The sequence below is a fragment of the Aspergillus fumigatus genome, chromosome 7 (assembly GCF_000002655.1).
Source record: "Aspergillus fumigatus Af293 chromosome 7, whole genome shotgun sequence".
Taxonomy (NCBI): domain Eukaryota; kingdom Fungi; phylum Ascomycota; class Eurotiomycetes; order Eurotiales; family Aspergillaceae; genus Aspergillus; species Aspergillus fumigatus.
In genome coordinates this window covers 1,888,798-1,905,957 of record NC_007200.1, presented here as the reverse complement: position 1 = coordinate 1,905,957, position 17,160 = coordinate 1,888,798, and the positions used below count along the sequence as shown (strand labels likewise).

Genomic DNA, 17,160 nt, shown 5'->3' with positions numbered 1-17,160 from the left:
GAGAGATGTGTTTTTACGGTGATGGATCCAGAAGGGAAGAGGGACGGCAAGAATTACACATTTCTACGGCTGGAATTCGTAGCTCCCTTGACACGGTTGTCAAAGAATGGGGATTCGCCGTCATCACTGACCTCCGAGGCCGAATGTGTCATATACGCTCAAGGATATGACAAACCGGTGTTCTTAGTCTCGTCACAATTCAAACGAGCACACGGTGTTGGCGACAAGAAGGGAAAGTTGCTCATCAGCCGAGTCTGCGCAAGGGATGGGCAGCCCATACCCGCTAGGACCGAAGCAAAAAGGATTTGGTATATAAACCGAGCGTGTCCTGACAACGCTGAAGAATTGGAGTTACTAGATGACAGTAGAACCTCGGCGGCATTGCCTCATGGGCAACAGGGGCAGCAGGGGATAGACGAGGACGCTTTATTTGGAAGAGTCCAGGCCTACGTGGACAGGAGATTTGCAGACTTTTCCACGGAACTGTCAGCGGCAGTGGCCTCTAGTATCGCTGATGAGATGGCAAAATTGACGATAAATGTGGGGTCGATGATTGAAGCTCAAATCCAAACTCACATGTCACGAGGTGGAAATAGAGAAACGACCTCACCCACCAACGCAGACCTTCGGTACAATACCGCAAGAAGAGAGGCGATTGGACGTACACCGCAAAGCGCAGCGATTACCCCGCGAATCAGGGAAAGAACTCTGCCTCCCGGTTTCCTCCCTTCCCCTCCTAGAGCATCTCCACTGCACCAATCAATCGAGGCATAGGGATGGCTTAGGCACTTCTGCTTCAGACTTGTGCCCTAAACGCAACAAGAGGCAACAAAATAAGCTTCGCAACAGGTACACCGCAGTATTAGACCGAGCCTGCCTCTTCCTGGTGCATCTATTTTTATGGAGCGTGTTGCCCACCGTTGTCTCCATTACGCTCCCTGTTAGAGGAGGCCAATTTGAATTCATATTTATTAACACACGTCGCAATCTCCCCTTGGTTTACTCTGTCCAAATCTTACATTATGGGCACCTGTTTGCTCTCATGAAACATTGTCTTTCCGCCCATGTCTTGAATGTCTTGAACCCATTCTGTGTCTCCCCTTTGAATTATACGTATTGCGTTGTTAAGTAAGGCGGTTTTCACTAGCATGTATATACGTCGAACAATATCTGTTCTATTGTGAAATTAGGCATAGAGGCTTAATTTCACTCTACAAACAAATCGCCACTCAATCGGTACCTGTCGAGGTGTTGTTAGACTAAGGTAATGGCAAACGATTTGGGAGAGCGTAGACTGTCCACCGGCAGACAAATCTATGATGATCCAACCCGTCAGCAATTACTGTAGCTAAAAACGGTGCTGCTCGAAATTTTAAGGGTGGTATACTATCAGTAAGCAAATAGCTAAGCGTCTAGAAGCTGCATAATAATAGTGTCACCATAATGAAACTAACTGTACAAGCACATCACGCCTGGCAGGTACATTTTGGTGCCTGGGCCGGGGATACTAGCCAACGCTGCAAAAATAACCTCAGTAATACAGGGGAATTCTGCAGTGACCGGCACAACGTTATTAATGAATCGTCTTCAAAATCCTCGCGCCTGGTTTCGAGTTGCTGGACAACGAGTTGCGCGATTCTGTCTTCTCATAGCCGATCTAGGTCTAACCGATCACTGGTTATAATAGACATTCCGTGTCTGTGGACCGTACCGCTCTCCCCTAGAAGACTGAAAATTATGTTAACAGACTCCAGAAAGGCGAGAGGCTGCCAGGTATTCTCGACTGTATTCTTATAATTTTGAAAGATAATCTCTTGAAGGTTGTTCGGTAATCCCCAGGACACTGCCAGGTTGTATACCGACCCATGCAGCGCAAGCTCATTTGCTTCGTCTATGGTATTTGTTAGTATGGTTAGCGACATAGAGGAGAACAGGAACCTACTAGAAAGGTAAGATAAGGGACAGAGCTCATTTGAGTATGTTCCGAGATACATAAGTTCCAACGTTCGCCACACAGTATTGACATTTTTAATATTGAAATGCAACTCTGGTCTGCCTCTCTTCTGGAAACTCCAGCGAAATTAGCACTGAAAATATCGGCTCTCTTCCTCCAAGATCGAAGAGTGGACCGGAATTCTGAAGCCGCCAATGATAATAAATGCATCGGCACCCTCGCCTGTCTTCCAGAGCCTTTGCCTATAGCACCTTTTGGCCTGGTGGAAAGGAAGTGGCTCATCAGACATTCTGGTTTGTTCTACCAGGGTTTCCTAGGGTAACGGTGCAGATGATAGTCTCACTCTATTTAATTCTACATTCGAAAATGGTTTCGAGAAATATTATTATCTTACGAACATTGCCCACAAAGTAGGCTGACATTGTCATTGATGATATATTGACCAGATGCTACTATAGCTCCAGCATGAAATAACAACTCTAGTCAAGGAGGGCGAGCAAATGGCACATGCAAGTGTGTCGTACTATTGGGCACAGCATTCTTGAGCTTACACAAATAGCTAGGGATATCCCGAGGTCAATTGGATATCCACACGGTTGAACATCCTCGCGCGATCTTAAATAGTCCCCCGGAGTTGATCATCGGAGTAGCAGAGCGGGAGAGTTCATGTATGACAAGATTTGAGAAGACGGGCTTCCCAGCTACTGGTGCATATGTAGAGGATGGAGTTCTTTCTCTTCCCACTGAGCCTTGTAAAGACGGGTCATATACAGCGTTGACTCTTAAGGCGTAATCTTCGGAATCAAGTGCTGCTGTAACTATACATATTTTGAACTGTTTCGCCCTTTGTGGTAACATGGGTTCATTGAAACATCAGTACTAAATGCCATCTATATTCCACCTCGTAGGCTGAAACTACTTTGTGTAACAAGAAGACTATACGGATATGATGTCAAGCCGATATAAAGACACCAGGCCGTTCCGCAGTTGTGTTGGGCTAGTGCTCGTATAAATCGATAGTTATAGGATAGAAGAACATCACAATGGGAATTGCCTCCCACGAAGAGGACAAACATATCACTCAGATTGCGGGCCTGCTCTACTGCTTGTAAAGTTTCATTTGATTCTACATTTACAATGTCTCGTACAGCGTTCGGCCAAATTTCACCCAGACGAGTTCTGAGGAGGAAGAACAGGATAATACCCCGTAGTAAAAAGGAGAACGGGATAGTGGCCAGTCCATTCGCATCAGATAAATACAGAGTTCAGTGAGGATCTAATACCTCTAGCCTTTCCCTCCGTCGTGTATATTTGCTATGACTTTGACCTTTAACGGTGCAATTTCGCAGAGCTAGCTTCTGCAGGCCTTGTGATAAGCCCCAGCGCTGAGCCAAAAAGTATACTGATGCATGAAGAGATTCACCTCGCAATGTGTCTTAGATTATTTGTTAGTATAGCACTGTGGGACAAGGATATGAACGCACCTGACGTAGCAACTTTTGGGCATGGGCTTGTGGAGTAGTACCCGAGGTATATGAGCATCAGAGTTCTCCACACCGTGTGTATATCCGCTTCTTCGATGATAATCTCCCATAGCCCTGATTTGCGAAGGCTTGCCTGAAAGCGCGATTGTAGTATAGGACTTTCCGCCCCGAGAATCATGCTATGAACCCCAAACTTCACATCGGCCACAATGAGGGTGGCGTCCACCCCCTCTCTCTTCTCCCAGAGTAGTCTGCGTTTATTCTGGATCAGACGTCCGAATAATCCAGGGGGCGGCATGGCGATAATTTTTTCTCCTTCCTGTTCGAGAGCACTCTCAACGCGCGATGAAAGAGGATTTGACGCTGGAAAACGCTCCCTGATGGCAAATTGAAACCTAAATATCTGCAACCCTAATCTGTCCAGGAGTATATGTAACGGAGGAGCGCGACCTACGGAATAGAACATTTGACCACAAGTATATGGTTTTTGCGCGATCAATATTGGTAGCATATCCAGGCAGTGGTGACCCAGAAAGGGCCCTGCTCAACAGAGATGAGAAGAACTGCCCTAATCAGTGTGCCATGTGACCCACCAGTATAGGCGTCACACCACATGGCCACCACGGGTCCGTACGTGAGGCTCAGGTTCAACGTAAAAAATGAGTTTTGTACTCACCAGCTCTATTAGGATGTCTCAGGTTGTTGCATACCCAGTCAGTACTGGATTATTCGTAGCCACTATGAAGTCAGAAGGTAGTATATTCAACAGAGCCTACAGGATGCTGCCCAAGAAACAGCAGACGGCTGTAGGTAACAGCTCAGTAGGCAAGCCCCATCCCTCCAGCTATATTTGTCGTCAACATACATGATAGATTGTTACACTTGTACCTCAATTCGGCTAACCAATCAAAAGGGGTGATCAAAATCTGTAGTACCAGCGCGCATCACTAATTCAAACGTCGAGTGGAATTTCGCGACGGCTCAACTCTACTAAGGTTAGTTGCTAACGAATGTGACCTATCATAGTAATGATTTATGGATCCAGGAAAATGGAGCTGTCCAATCAGCGTCTCTGTGATCACGTGATAGACTTCCTTAATGGTTGGTCGCCGAGTTGAATCAACTAATTGGTCAAGAGTGAAGCAATAAGGCTGGAGTATGCAAATAGTACAAGGATAAATCTGCTCCAATGAAATAATATGGGTTATGAACTTCCCGAATCGTTCGGTCAGCATTGACATATGCGTGTTCCCAACGTACACCTAGCTTTTATTACTTTTTTGGTAATGTCCCTTAAAATAGTGTCTACAACCATATACTCGGGCGAAACAATGAGTATGGAAACATGGTAACTTCTTGTCAATGTGGATGAAGACTACTATGATTTTGGTGTGCATGCTTGATACCGACGTGTATGCTTCATCTTGATCACATCATTTATTGCCAGTCTGCAACAATCGAAGGACTGCATTAGTCCCGTGGGGCGCGTGGTTGAACAGGGTATATGGGCCCACCATCCTGAGGTAAGCTATAGTGGGTCGGTCATATGGTTGATCGGAGTTGATCACAGCGACTTAACGTTTTAGTCACCACTCGAAGTCATCACTTAGCCCCCCTTCAGTCGTCCGCCACCTCAGTTGTGCTTATTTGAAAATACCCACTAAGATAGTTCAACATGATTGAATGCTATAGATGAAGTTGATCAAATACTTACACCTGGCACCGCACTGCGGTTGATTGAGTTCGTCCTTCAGCTCTCAGGCCGCACCATCATTTCCGACCTCGTGGTTAAATTTGTGCGGGCGTGCCAAAGCCGCGGTACTTTTATCGCCGGTTATTCCAGAGCGGGCAGTGGACGAAGGCCCCTGGCAGATCTGGGATAGTGTGGCACCTAAACTCTGCCCTTGGGGTATGGTGTACCGTGATATTGTCCCCTTGACATTAGCCGTGTCCGCTTTTGGTCCAGAAGCCAAAAGAATTGTCTCATGACAGCCTTGGCAAAGCTTTGCATATGTTTGACTTCATACGAAAATGGCAATAACGATCCGGCTATGTTGTGTTACCGGTGGTTAAATCACATAATAACCTGTACTATGTGGGAACCCAATAAATTATACATTCTGCGAAGTAGCTTGCACTACCACGTGCGGACTTTCACAACCTATTGAGCGTTATGGTACAATGCAGTTTTTACACCATCTGTTCCCTTAAGATACCCGTCTCCGCTTTGGATATCTAGTGTATGAACCTCGGACACTCGCGCATGCGACATGATCTTCATCCATACTGGATTCTCTGCCAGAACGGGAAAACGGATCGGACACGGAAGACCGAGATACATGGTTTGAGGACTCCTTAGTCTTCTTCCTTCGTCCTTCAATACGCAAAAACCCAGCGTCATCGTCTCGTCGAAAATTAGGATTGCTGAATTCTCTGAACGGAGTCCTTTGCCATGACCTCCACGGAGAGGAGTGCTTCTTGAGATCCAACTTGTAGTACCATAGAAGGCGGCAAAATGCTCTGAAATTATCATGACTGCAAATTGTAGGGAGTAACGTCCGAGCAAATTTGTTCCTGTCTGGAATGATGAAAGAATCCCCCTTGTCGGACCATCTGATGAGATGCGAATTTCTGGGGTCGTCTATGATACTGCCGAGGATGAGCATGGGTCGCGTTTGTACAGTCAGAGTGTCCTGTAAATGATTCCTTACCGTCGTAGAGTTTGTAGGAAATACTTAGGGCGATCGCAGTCCCCAGTCCCCTCGCATTGTGGTGACGCCTGGCCCTGCAGCTCAAGGTGCGGCTGCCGGAGTCCGCTTGTTTCTTCGGCTGTACAGTACGACGCTGTCGAGCTCAGGGATGCTTGCTCGTCCGTCGCAGCAGTCAAATAAATGGCATCAGTATTCGGCGTACAGGCGGAAAATGGCGCATGGCTGACAGGTGGTGTGGATGGGCCCGTTGGACACTGACTTTGCTGCCGAGACGGGTTATCCACAGGTTCTAAGTCCTCGGACTGTACCACCGCGTTTAGTGATGCAGTGGCGTATGGTGCAGACTGGACGTGCTGGTTGGAGGAGATATTTATGAGATCTATGATCTTTAACTGCCTTGCCGCGTTTAGAGGGGATCCATAGGTGTCAGAAAGGGACTGAACATGCTGGCTTGATGAGTTATTGGGAAGCTCTATATTCTTGGATTGTTTGGTCTCATTCTGCCAGCCTGTTGACCGTATTGATGTTCCTATTGTCAGGTTGGTTGAGTACGGGTTCGCCCATCTCGGTATTCTCGTCATGTTTGCCGCAGTCTGGCATTGGTCACGAGCCCCTAACAACATTCCTACCAAGGTCTGCCATGCTGTCATCGCTGCGCTAGCATGTCTGGGCTTTCTGCACACTGTTGCCGACTTTTCCCCGGGGTTTTCACGCATCGTCAATGGCTTTTTCGATCAGCCCAGTTGTCGACGTATCACCGGCAGCTTCGATAATGTCAAGTGGTCATTCAATGCTACTGGCCAGTGCAATACGACGGCCCAGGAAAGTGCGATACAAGGTGCCGTCGCGGAGTACATTCGGATTGCGGAGAATGGGACAGTCTGCGAAATACAGTGTTTGCGTCTGGATCAAGGCGGCACTTGGAATGGGTGGTTGAAGCTGGGCAAGGTCAGCAACTTTAGCGAGGATGCTTACTGTGGTGTCGGCCTACCTTTCGATGGATGTATCTCTGATGGAAACAACGACATTTAATCGTGTCACGAAGGATTCCTGGCTACTGGGGACGTCTAAGTTGTCGGCGAGCTTTATGGCGTTTTGGGTGGTACACCTCTTGTGCCTGGTCGAGGACTAAACAAGGTGCTGCAGCACCGTCAATATCTGCATGTACGTCTGTGCTGGCTTTTGAGGATGAAGGTTGCACAAGATTGCTGGTAGCCCAATAGTTAAATAATTAAACGAGTGGAACTCATATGACTTCGACGATCCAGCACGTCCCTCCTAAAAGCATAATCTTTTGGAAAATTACGCCTGTGCTCTTCTCCTTTGGAGTAGACATTTGCTCTTGGGGAACACAGATTCCTGGTCCAAGCAAGTATGATCAGTCCGTGAGTGCCTTCAAGAATACACTGGATGTGTCGCAAGTCTGAGAACCGTCTACTGCTTGTAAGACCTCCTTCACATTGCATTAATTCTGAGCAGAGCACTGAATATATTTAGCAGCGCCTAATCTCCTGGCCATTCTCTCACCCACCTGAACGCACCGGTCCTATGCAGTCTTTTTTTGAGCTAGACATCCCTAGGTGGGAATAATGCCGCAATTGCGTTCGCCCTCTTTAACCTCTGGGGAGAGTCCTCCTGATCCGTAGTATATTGATCACGAGCGCCGTACGCCAGCTCAACTAGTGAGCAGACTGCATCGCACATGCCGCGCCCAGTTCTGGGTGAGACCTTGACAAAGAGACAGTCCCGCTGGGCTGCAAACGCCTTAGCTTCCGCGTCCATGAGGGCTTCACCTTCACCCATAGCGGCAATCATTATTGTAAGAAAGGGGTGGACCCCATCTTTGCAGCGGCTGCGCATCCCCTCATACTCGGTGACCATTTCGTCCCATGATTCCCTTGATGAAGCATCATATGTGAAGATGAGGGGGATATGCTGATAGAGGGAGAGCATCGCTGAATAAGACCCCCGACCGCTGGCCGAGGTGAAGTGGACAGTGAAGAGGTAACCATTACAAACGAAATCTGTGCCAGAGTCGTCCAATGTAACGTCGAACTCGCGCCAAGGATCCTTCTCTCTCCCCAGTAGCTAATGAACCACGTAGGGTAAGCTCAGCTGGGGGTTCTCAGAGCTTATTACACTGGGCACTTACTTCGTCAAGACGAGAGCCATCGGCGGAGCCTTTGGCATTCACGACAATAATTTCCATGCGCTGTTGACCGTGGTAGCGTTGCTCGGGGGCTGACCGCCTCCAGTCGCTGATATGGAGGGCGCGAGGGGGTGGGTCGTCCGTTTCACTCTCTGCTGTCATGGCCGGCGCTGATGGCGCGGGCTCGCTGCCACGGCTGCCACTACCACGGAGCTTGCGGAAAATGATTCTGGCGCGAGACAGCATGGGTGACGGGTGGGTAAGGTGGGCAAGGTGAGTGGATACGAGCAATACTCGGAATATATCTGGAACCGAGGCAAAACTTGTCAGAATTGACTGACCGAGATGCTCCATGATAGTCAATATTAATGGTTGAAGGGGGGCCAGGTGTCCTGCGTATCCGTGCCTCAGGCTCGCACCCACCCCGCCGGAGTGGATGCAGCCTAAGGCATGGATATCCCACGGCCCGCCGGGCCGGCAGCCTATCAGCAATCTCCACTCATTAATAATCACGTGATACCTGGCCATTAAAAAGCAAGGAAGTACACTAGCATGGTGGTGCCTTCCCAATCCAGCCTAGCGAGGAGTTGTTGCCTTACTGCCAAGAATCCAGACCCTCAGGAACACCAATCATAGATATTTCGATGATTTAGCGCTGGCCTGATCAAGGTCTTTGCATGTGCTTTTCCCTCGGTCCACCGTCCGAGGAAAACACAACAGTCAACATTATTTGGAATCTGAAACTAGTAGTTCCAGCGCGAAGGATGAATGGCGCCTTGGCCACTCACTAGTTGCGCGTGAGCTGTGAGCAGGCGAGTATCATGCGAGGTTCACAGCACCGGTCACCTACTACTACAACAAGTGAGCCCATTTGTCTAGGCCCTTTCTTGGTCCCTTTTCTTAGCGATACAACCTCACTAGTACTAATTAAACCTAGTGTGGAGGCTTAAAGAACGGTTACCTCGTAGCCTCTCATACTAGATTATATCTAGTTAGACTGCTTGGTGGTACCTGCCTGGACTTCTAGTTCAGTCCCCATCACAACTACTCAGTCCTCTTCCTCATTTTTCTCAGGACTTTCTCTAGTCTAGTCTCCAGACATCGCTAGTTACCTCTCCTTCTTCTCTAGTTTGTTTTTACTACGGTAAACAGGCCGCTCAACGTTGCACTGGGGATGTGACAACGGGGGACCATCTGCAGTAGCCTCATTTAGAGCGGCCGGGGCAGCCGCCCTCGTCGCCAATGCCATTTGCTCCCACACCGAGTCTGTTTGAAATTGCCTCGATAGTTCCTGACCAGCAGCTAAGCATCGCTTAGACACGTTTTGATAGCGTCCCACGGGTTCGACCGTTCGAGGGAACGGCCGAACGGCTCCGAATGGCTCCGAATGAGTCATGCAGAGGCTGCCAGTGCCTGGGTGTACCAACGAGGAAGGTCGCTAAACTATTGATGCCCTTCATAAGTGCCCTTCATAGCGAATGGTCAGTTTTCACAATCGGCCGGCCGGCAAGAAGCTGTGCTTTCTGTTCGTTCTAGAAAGTTACTAAATAAACTAAGTTGCGGCGCAGGAGGTGTCAGAATTCCAAATTGCCGCCACTATTTTGCCGATATTAGTTCTGTGGAAGAGGACTACTCTGTAGTCATAAGCACTGAGGAAATTGGGCTGTGGACGCCCCGGCCACTTGCGCTCTATGGTTTAGATAATCTCCGGGCGGAGCACCTCAGGCCGGAGTGTGCCCCCTGCCATGTGGGCTTTCGGGTGATGGGTAGGTAGCTTCAGGTATAAGAAGGAGGTAGGAGGTCGTTCTTTTCCCGCAGGCTCGGTTCATATGCTTGCACATCCTTCCAGCCCGGCTGCTTCCCACAGTCAGACCAAGTCACCATGAAGCTGCTGGCTGCCCTCGCTTCGGCGTTGGCATGGGGCGTGAGCCTTGTCGAAGCCAAGGCCGTGTTTGCTCACTATATGGTAAGTCACATCTCACTCCCTGTCCGCCCCAGGGGTTGACTAACGACACCGGACGCCGCGCAGGTGGGCAACACCAAGTCCCTTGGCTTGATCGACTGGAGACATGAGATGCAGGCCGCCCAAGCTGCAGGCATAGATGCCTTTGTGCTGAACATGGCCAACAAGGACCCCACCAACGACATTGCCCTGCCCATGGCCTTCACCGCGGCCGATGACATTGGCTTTCAGCTCCTCTTTTCATTCGACTACGCCGGCAATGGCCCCTGGGACAAGTCTGTCGTCATCGACATGATCAAGGGATACGGCGCCAAAGACACCTACTTCAAGACGGCCGGGAAGCCATTCGTCTCAACCTTCGAGGGTCCCAATAATGCCGACGACTGGAAGGATATCAAGAAGGAGACCAACTGTTTCTTCATGCCCGACTGGTCATCTGTCGGTGCCCAGCCAGCCGTCCACCTGGGCGACGGCATTGCCGACGGTCTCTTCAGCTGGGACGCCTGGCCGAAGGGGCCGGCCAACATGACAACCTATCCCGACGCCTCGTACTACGACTTTTTGGGTTCGAAGCCGTACATGATGCCTATCTCCCCGTGGTTCTACACCAACCTGCCCGGCTACGAGAAGAATTGGCTATGGCGCGGCGACGACATGTGGTTCCAGCGCTGGCAGCAGGCCATCTCCCTCGACCGCCAGCCCGACTTCATCGAGATCATTTCGTGGAATGACTACGGCGAGTCGCACTATATCGGCCCCCTGGACGACCGCCAGTACGAGGCTTTCGACATTGGCCGTGCTCCTTTCAACTACGTCAAGGACATGCCCCACGACGGCTGGCGCGAGACGCTCCCGTACTACATCTCCATGTACAAGTCCGGAACCGCCACCGTCACGGAAGAGCGCCTCGTGGCATGGTACCGAGTCAACAAGAACGGGGCCTGTTCCGACGGCGGCACCACCGGCAACACGGCGAACCAGCTGCAGTTCGAGTACTCGCCCAACGCCATGATGGAGGACAGGGTCTTTTACGACGTGCTCCTCACAAGCAACGCCCAGGTCCAAGTCAGCATCGGCGGCGTGGTTCAGGCCGGCGGATGGGACCAGGAACCCCACGGGGGCGTTGGTGTTTACCACGGCAGCGTCCCGATCGGGACGGCAAGCGGTCAAGTCGTGGTGACGGTGAAGAGAGGGGGCGCGACCATTGCCACCATCACGGGGGCGTCCATCACCAGCAGCTGCAATGGAGGCCTCAACAATTACAACCCTTGGGTGGGGAGTGCCAGGGGTCCCCCTATCACCCCGGTCACGACCACTGGCGACCTTTCCAAGTTGGATTGCGTCAAGGGCTTCGGTGTGCTTGAATTCATCGGCGTCTGCGACTTCGCCTGTGCGAATGGCTAGTAAGTACATTAACATGACTGCCCCGATCCGACCCTACGATTTCCGGCCCGTTTGTGTATCAGTCAACATCACTGACATTCTGACCTACCCACCCCTATCTAGCTGCCCCAGCGCCGCCTGTACTTGCCTCAAGAAGGGCGTCGCCAATGCCCCTAACGACACGGGACTGGCGGGCTATCCGCTCCCCGGGAAGAGCGGCTCCTTCGCGGGGCTCTGCAGTTTCGACTGCAACCACGGGTACTGCCCGGACTCGGTTTGCGGTCAGACTCCCAACGACGGCGTCGTCCTGGGCTACTCGCCTTTCCTGCCGCCCGCATGCACGGGGGGCACCGGCGCCGGCGCCTTCCAGGGCCTCTGCGACTTTGGATGCCATCTTGGCTTCTGCCCCATCCACGCTTGCACCTGTACCTCGACCGGCATCTTGGTTCAGACACCGCCCAAGACGAACGTGACGGGATATTACCTCGACTCGTCCACGGACGACTACGGCCTCTGCAAGTTTGCCTGCGAACACGGCTACTGCCCCGATATCTGTGGCAGCCGACCCATTGGCGACGACGGGAATCAGGACAAGTATCCCACCGTCACCCTGGATCCCGCCGTCTGGACCGCGCCGACGGCCCAGTGTGCGCCCCCCTGTGTCCTTGTCCTCCCACCCTCTTCCCTCGCCAGTCCGACCACCATCTCCTTCGACCCCTGGCAAACATCTCTCGAGTTCGGGTGGATGACAACGGATACGGTCGACGGCACCGTGACGACCCACTACACTGCTGTCACCGTCTCCACTGAGATTTCCATCCCGCCGGTGACCACGGACCTCATCAGCTTCTCGGAGGTGATCCTAACCACGACAGTCGACGGTGGCGTCCCGTCCATCATCATCCCGACGGCGAGTGTCAGCCCGCCCCCCTTTGTCATCACGCCGACTCCCGTCGCCGGCATCACAGCGGCGCCCGTAGCCCGGACCATCCGTCCGCCTCCGTGGCCATGGAGTGGCCCTAGTGCGATGCCAGATCCAAGCGGAACTTCCACGACGACCTCTACTAGCGACCCTGTCGTCGTTCCTATTGTTACCGGGCCGTTCCCCGCCACCGTTTTCCCCACGGAAACAGCAAGTTGGGTCAGGGACTGGCTCCCAGAGCCCACTGCGATCCAGGTGGATGGTGGTGATCCTGTTCCTGTCATTCCCTGCTGGGTCTGGTTCATATGGTCGTGCCCCCCCAATGTTGGTGGCATCGTCTTGCCCGGCTTCAAAAATCCGGGCATCTACCCCGAGTATGTCACTCCCCCCGGCACAAGCCGATACCTTCCTTCTTTCGGCTGCCGCCGTGCTAAACTTTTCATATAGGGGAGGCCCGCCGCCAGTCGGACCCAACCCACCCCCAGGACTCACACTGAAAATTCCCTGGCCCCAAATCACGTAAGTCGGCCGGCAACATCCCCGAGCCATGCATGGTCTTCATCTCTCCTTCACCTCCACTTCGCTGTGTCGTTGCTGACGCTTCTATTTGATCTTCCCTCTAGCATCGGCCCCGATCGCAAGCCCACGTACCCGGACAAGCCAGACCCGGAGGAGGACAGCTGCGAGACAGCGACAGCCAGCGTGTGCACCACGACCCTCTCATATGGCATTGTGGCCAAGCGGGCCGCCGAAGGGGCCGCCCCGACACGGGCGCCTCGGATCCCCTTCGAAGAGTTCCGGAAGCTCACCAAGCGGGCCGTCACCACGACGACATCCACCATCTCCTTCTGCACCCAGGTGACGGGGTGCGGCGCAAGCGACATCACGACGACGACCGCAATCGCAACCACCGCCACGGCCATTCCTCGCGTGGTTATCCCTCGCGACCCGCGGAACGTCGACGGCATCAGGACCACCCTGCAGCAGCAGCTTGGGGGCTCCGCGTTGGATCTGTTCGAGTCCAGGACGGACCAGCTGGGCACCATGTTCTTCTTTGTCCCGGCCTTCACCAGCGACCAGACCGACGCCATCCGGGGCCACGCGCAGGTCGCGGACGCCTATATCCCCAAGGGCCAACTGATGGTCAGGTTTTGGGGCGTGGCCCGTAACCCGACCTCGGAAAGCGGACCACCTGCTGGGGACGATGATTGGTTTATGGACACTTTGAACAGCACTGAAAGTGAATTACAAGAGCGGTCCATTCTTGCCAAGCGCAGCGAGATTGTCGAGCGGAATTCGCCTGACAACATGGTCTCACTTTCCTGGCCTCCTGATATCGGTCCCGTCCCAGTCCAGGGAGATTACAGGTATGCTGTTCTTTTGTTTGTTCTTTCCCCTGCTGTGTTCCTCTCCTCCTGTGTGTGTGTGTGTGTGTGTGTGTGACCGTGACTGATACAGACTGTAATAGGTTCGACTCGTCGGCGGGCGAGGGCACTTATGTGTACCACGTCGACTTTGGCGCCCAGCCTTCGCACCCAGAATTCAGCGACGTGTCGTTCCTCCACCCGTTGCTTCCGGGGCCGTACCCCGTGAGCGGCTGGATGGAAAACGACCCCAAGCGGCACGGAAGCTTGTGTCTCTCCAAGGAGGTGGGGAAGACGGTTGGCATCGCGCGCAAGGCGACCGTGGTGGCGACCGCGTGGGACTTTCAAAAGTCCATTAACGAGCACTGGCTCGACGCGCTCGCCAAGGTGCACGCCGACATATCCACCGGGGCGAGGGGGGCCAAGAGCGTCGTCAACCTCTCCATCTCGATCCCCCAAGGCGATTTGACGGCGGCATTTCTGGAGAAGATGGGTAAGTCTCTTCTTGTCCATCCCCAAGTAGGACGCCGTGCTCTTTGACTGACCATTCTTGCCTCTTGCCTAGCCTTACTGATTCGAGAGATCATCAAACTCGGCGCCGTGTTCGTCACGGGCTCCGGAAACTCCCCTGGCTCTCCCAACGGCTATCCGGCGCTTTTCGGAGACCCCGCCAACCCCAACCATATCCCAGAGCTCATCGTCGTCGGGTCGGTTCTCGGACAAGGCATTTTGGGCCAGCACGCCAATGCGGACTGGGTTACCTGCTACGCGCCTGGTTACGGTCTGCGGATGGCCGACTCTGACCCCGAGTCCGCGACAGAGTACCGCACCACCCAGGGGACGTCTTTCGCCTCCGCAACGGTCGCCGGTCTGGCAGCATATTTCCGCGGCCTCGATTCCACCTTGACCACCGCCGCCAGCGTGAAGGAGAGGATTCTGCGCCTTGCATACCGCCGGCAGCCGCAGCCCAACCACCCCGAAGGGCCCTACCAGAGGTATATCGACAATGTGGTCTGGAACGGTCAGAAGTGGGGCCGATCCATTGTCCCCGAATGCAGCGACTTCTCCAAAGCAAAACGGCAGAGCAGCGGCGGGTCCTGCCCCGTCGCGTTCCCGCCCCAGCCGTCGCCCCTGACCTTCCGCACCGGCCCGCCCCAGCCGACTTGCGCCGGCGCCGGCTGTGGCAGCAGCTGCGCGGGCTTCTTCTGCCCTGGCACCCCGCTCAAGCAGAACCCGGACTTCCTGGACCCGCGCAACCCGGACAGCGTGCAGAACCCGGACAGCCGCTACTACGAGGACTGGGACGGCACCATCACTCGCACCACCACCACCCCTACCAAAACCATCCCCACCACCACTCCAACGCCTCCCAAAAGCTCGAGCGTCCCAATCGGAGGCCCCTGCCGTCTTACTGACGAATGCGAGGATAACTGCCCCAAGCCCGGGGCCGTTCAATGCGAATCCGGAGCGTGCACCTGCTTGACCCCTCCTCCCAAAACTACCCCGCCTCATGCGGCGATGTGCTATGACGTCCAGCAGTGCTTGAATGTTTATACCTGTGCGTCTGGGGACACGATGGTGTGTGAGCCAACGGACTATTCCAATGGGAATGGGCTCTGCCAATGTATAAAAGGGAATCCCAGTTGAGATAGGTAACGCGGTATGGCATGGCGCGGAGTGCGGTGTGCATGAATGTACCTGATAGTACTGGACAGTAGGGGTGAGGAGGGCAGTGGTTTGTAGAATCTAGAAAGGTTTGATGATAATATGATGATAGTCATTACTATATAAAAGCATATAGGAGCATGTAGAATCTATTATATATATAAGGAAGCTACTAAAATTTCTCCGGGTCGCTAAGACTATATTGCTGGCTGTGAAGCAGAACAAGCCGATTTTGGCGACGCAGTAACTCTTCTTTCAGGGTGTCTATTTCCCGGGCAGCTACAGGAAATGCTGAATTAGCAGGGGCCAAAGCACTTGGTTTGTGAGGCTAACCTTTGGTTACCCGTTCGCTGACAGCGCTGAGCTCTGCCACGGTGATTTCGATTGAGTCGATTTCTTTGGCAAGGTCATTCTCATCTGGCCCTGGCTCGAGAAATTGCCATGGCCTCCCAGTGAGCAAAAGCTTGCGATCGTCTTCTGGAAGCTGAACCACAATATCTTCAATTGACAAATCAGCGTCAGGTAGGTTCGCTCCAGGATATCCTACATGGCGAACTAGCTGTGCCCAGGTTAGTGGATGTGACGATGCTGAGGTCTGTGGTTCTGGGGTCGAGAATAAGCTTCCTAGTTGCGTACATAATCGCGGAGTGAGGAGAGTCGCGCCTCGATTGCGAGCAATACTACCATTGTCTCTTATAACCCCTTTGTACCTTCCCAGTTCGGTGAGCAGGTCGGATAAGCCGAACTTGTCCGAGATGAGAGGTTGTAGGTTCTCTGGTAGTTTGGGCTTTTCAAAATCGACTACCCGCCATGCATCTGCACACCCGGTTTCTCCCGTCGATACTCGACTGTCAATGGACATTCTCTATCGTTGCTTGCCATGTAGAATGAGTGGTTGTGAGATGCCTAAGAGTCTTCACTCTATTAAAGCAAAATGGCATCTTCCATGGGGTTTGCCAGTAAGACTATACTTTTTGTTGCTCTCGCGAGCATCTGGACACGGAAGCAATACAGACCCACTCGGTATAGCATACTGCTGCTCTCGTTTTCCAGGGTTTCCATGTCGCCGTCTGATCAGTTAGTTGAACCGATGGCGAACGGTCAGAGGCCGTGGTAATCTGGGCGGCATCCACTTCTCAAGCGTTGTGGGGCTGGTCATGTAGCCAATCCACAAAACGCCGATCGGAGTGGAGAGCAAAGTTGAGCAGTAGTTGATCACAGGATCCAAAGGGACTACATCTTAGTTACCAATGGAGGTCATCGCTTAGCTCCTACGAGAGTCGATTTAGCACAATGTACGCCTGATATTTCGAAAATCTGCTCAACTTTTGGGCCCCTTCAGTCGTCCGCCCGCCACCCAGTTGAGCGTATTTTGATACCCACCAAGATAGCTCAACATGATCGAATGCTAAATAAACCAAATTAATTGATCTCAGCGATACGTATACCTAACTTCGCACCGCGGTTGATGAGTTCGTCCTTCAGCTCTCATGCAGTGCCATCATTTCCGACCTCGTTCGTGCGGGCGTGTCAAAGCCGTCGGTGCTGTTATCGCCGGTTATTCC

General features: G+C 52.6%; 4 protein-coding genes across 4 annotated transcripts; 3 read left to right on the top strand and 1 right to left on the bottom strand.

The window, feature by feature from the left end:
* Positions 1-6,137: 6,137 nt before the first annotated feature.
* Positions 6,138-7,181, top strand: AFUA_7G08370 (uncharacterized protein; the record flags this gene model as incomplete). Its single annotated transcript, XM_743685.1, has 2 exons — positions 6,138-6,235; positions 6,689-7,181. The coding sequence occupies 2 exons, from the start codon at positions 6,138-6,140 to the stop codon at positions 7,179-7,181; spliced, it is 591 nt and encodes a 196-aa protein (XP_748778.1).
* A 534-nt stretch (positions 7,182-7,715) lies between these two features.
* Positions 7,716-8,652, bottom strand: AFUA_7G08360 (uncharacterized protein; the record flags this gene model as incomplete). The annotated part of the gene is made up of 2 exons (XM_743686.1): positions 7,716-8,237; positions 8,302-8,652. 2 exons carry the CDS (start codon positions 8,650-8,652, stop codon positions 7,716-7,718), a joined length of 873 nt encoding a protein of 290 aa, XP_748779.1.
* A 1,528-nt stretch (positions 8,653-10,180) lies between these two features.
* Positions 10,181-13,013, top strand: AFUA_7G08350 (glycoside hydrolase family 71 protein; the record flags this gene model as incomplete). Its single annotated transcript, XM_743687.1, has 3 exons — positions 10,181-10,264; positions 10,328-11,664; positions 11,777-13,013. The coding sequence occupies 3 exons, from the start codon at positions 10,181-10,183 to the stop codon at positions 13,011-13,013; spliced, it is 2,658 nt and encodes an 885-aa protein (XP_748780.1).
* A 597-nt stretch (positions 13,014-13,610) lies between these two features.
* On the top strand, positions 13,611-15,577 carry AFUA_7G08340 (putative subtilisin-like alkaline protease; the record flags this gene model as incomplete). Its single annotated transcript, XM_743688.1, has 3 exons — positions 13,611-13,933; positions 14,035-14,423; positions 14,496-15,577. 3 exons carry the CDS (start codon positions 13,611-13,613, stop codon positions 15,575-15,577), a joined length of 1,794 nt encoding a protein of 597 aa, XP_748781.1.
* Positions 15,578-17,160: the final 1,583 nt, after the last annotated feature.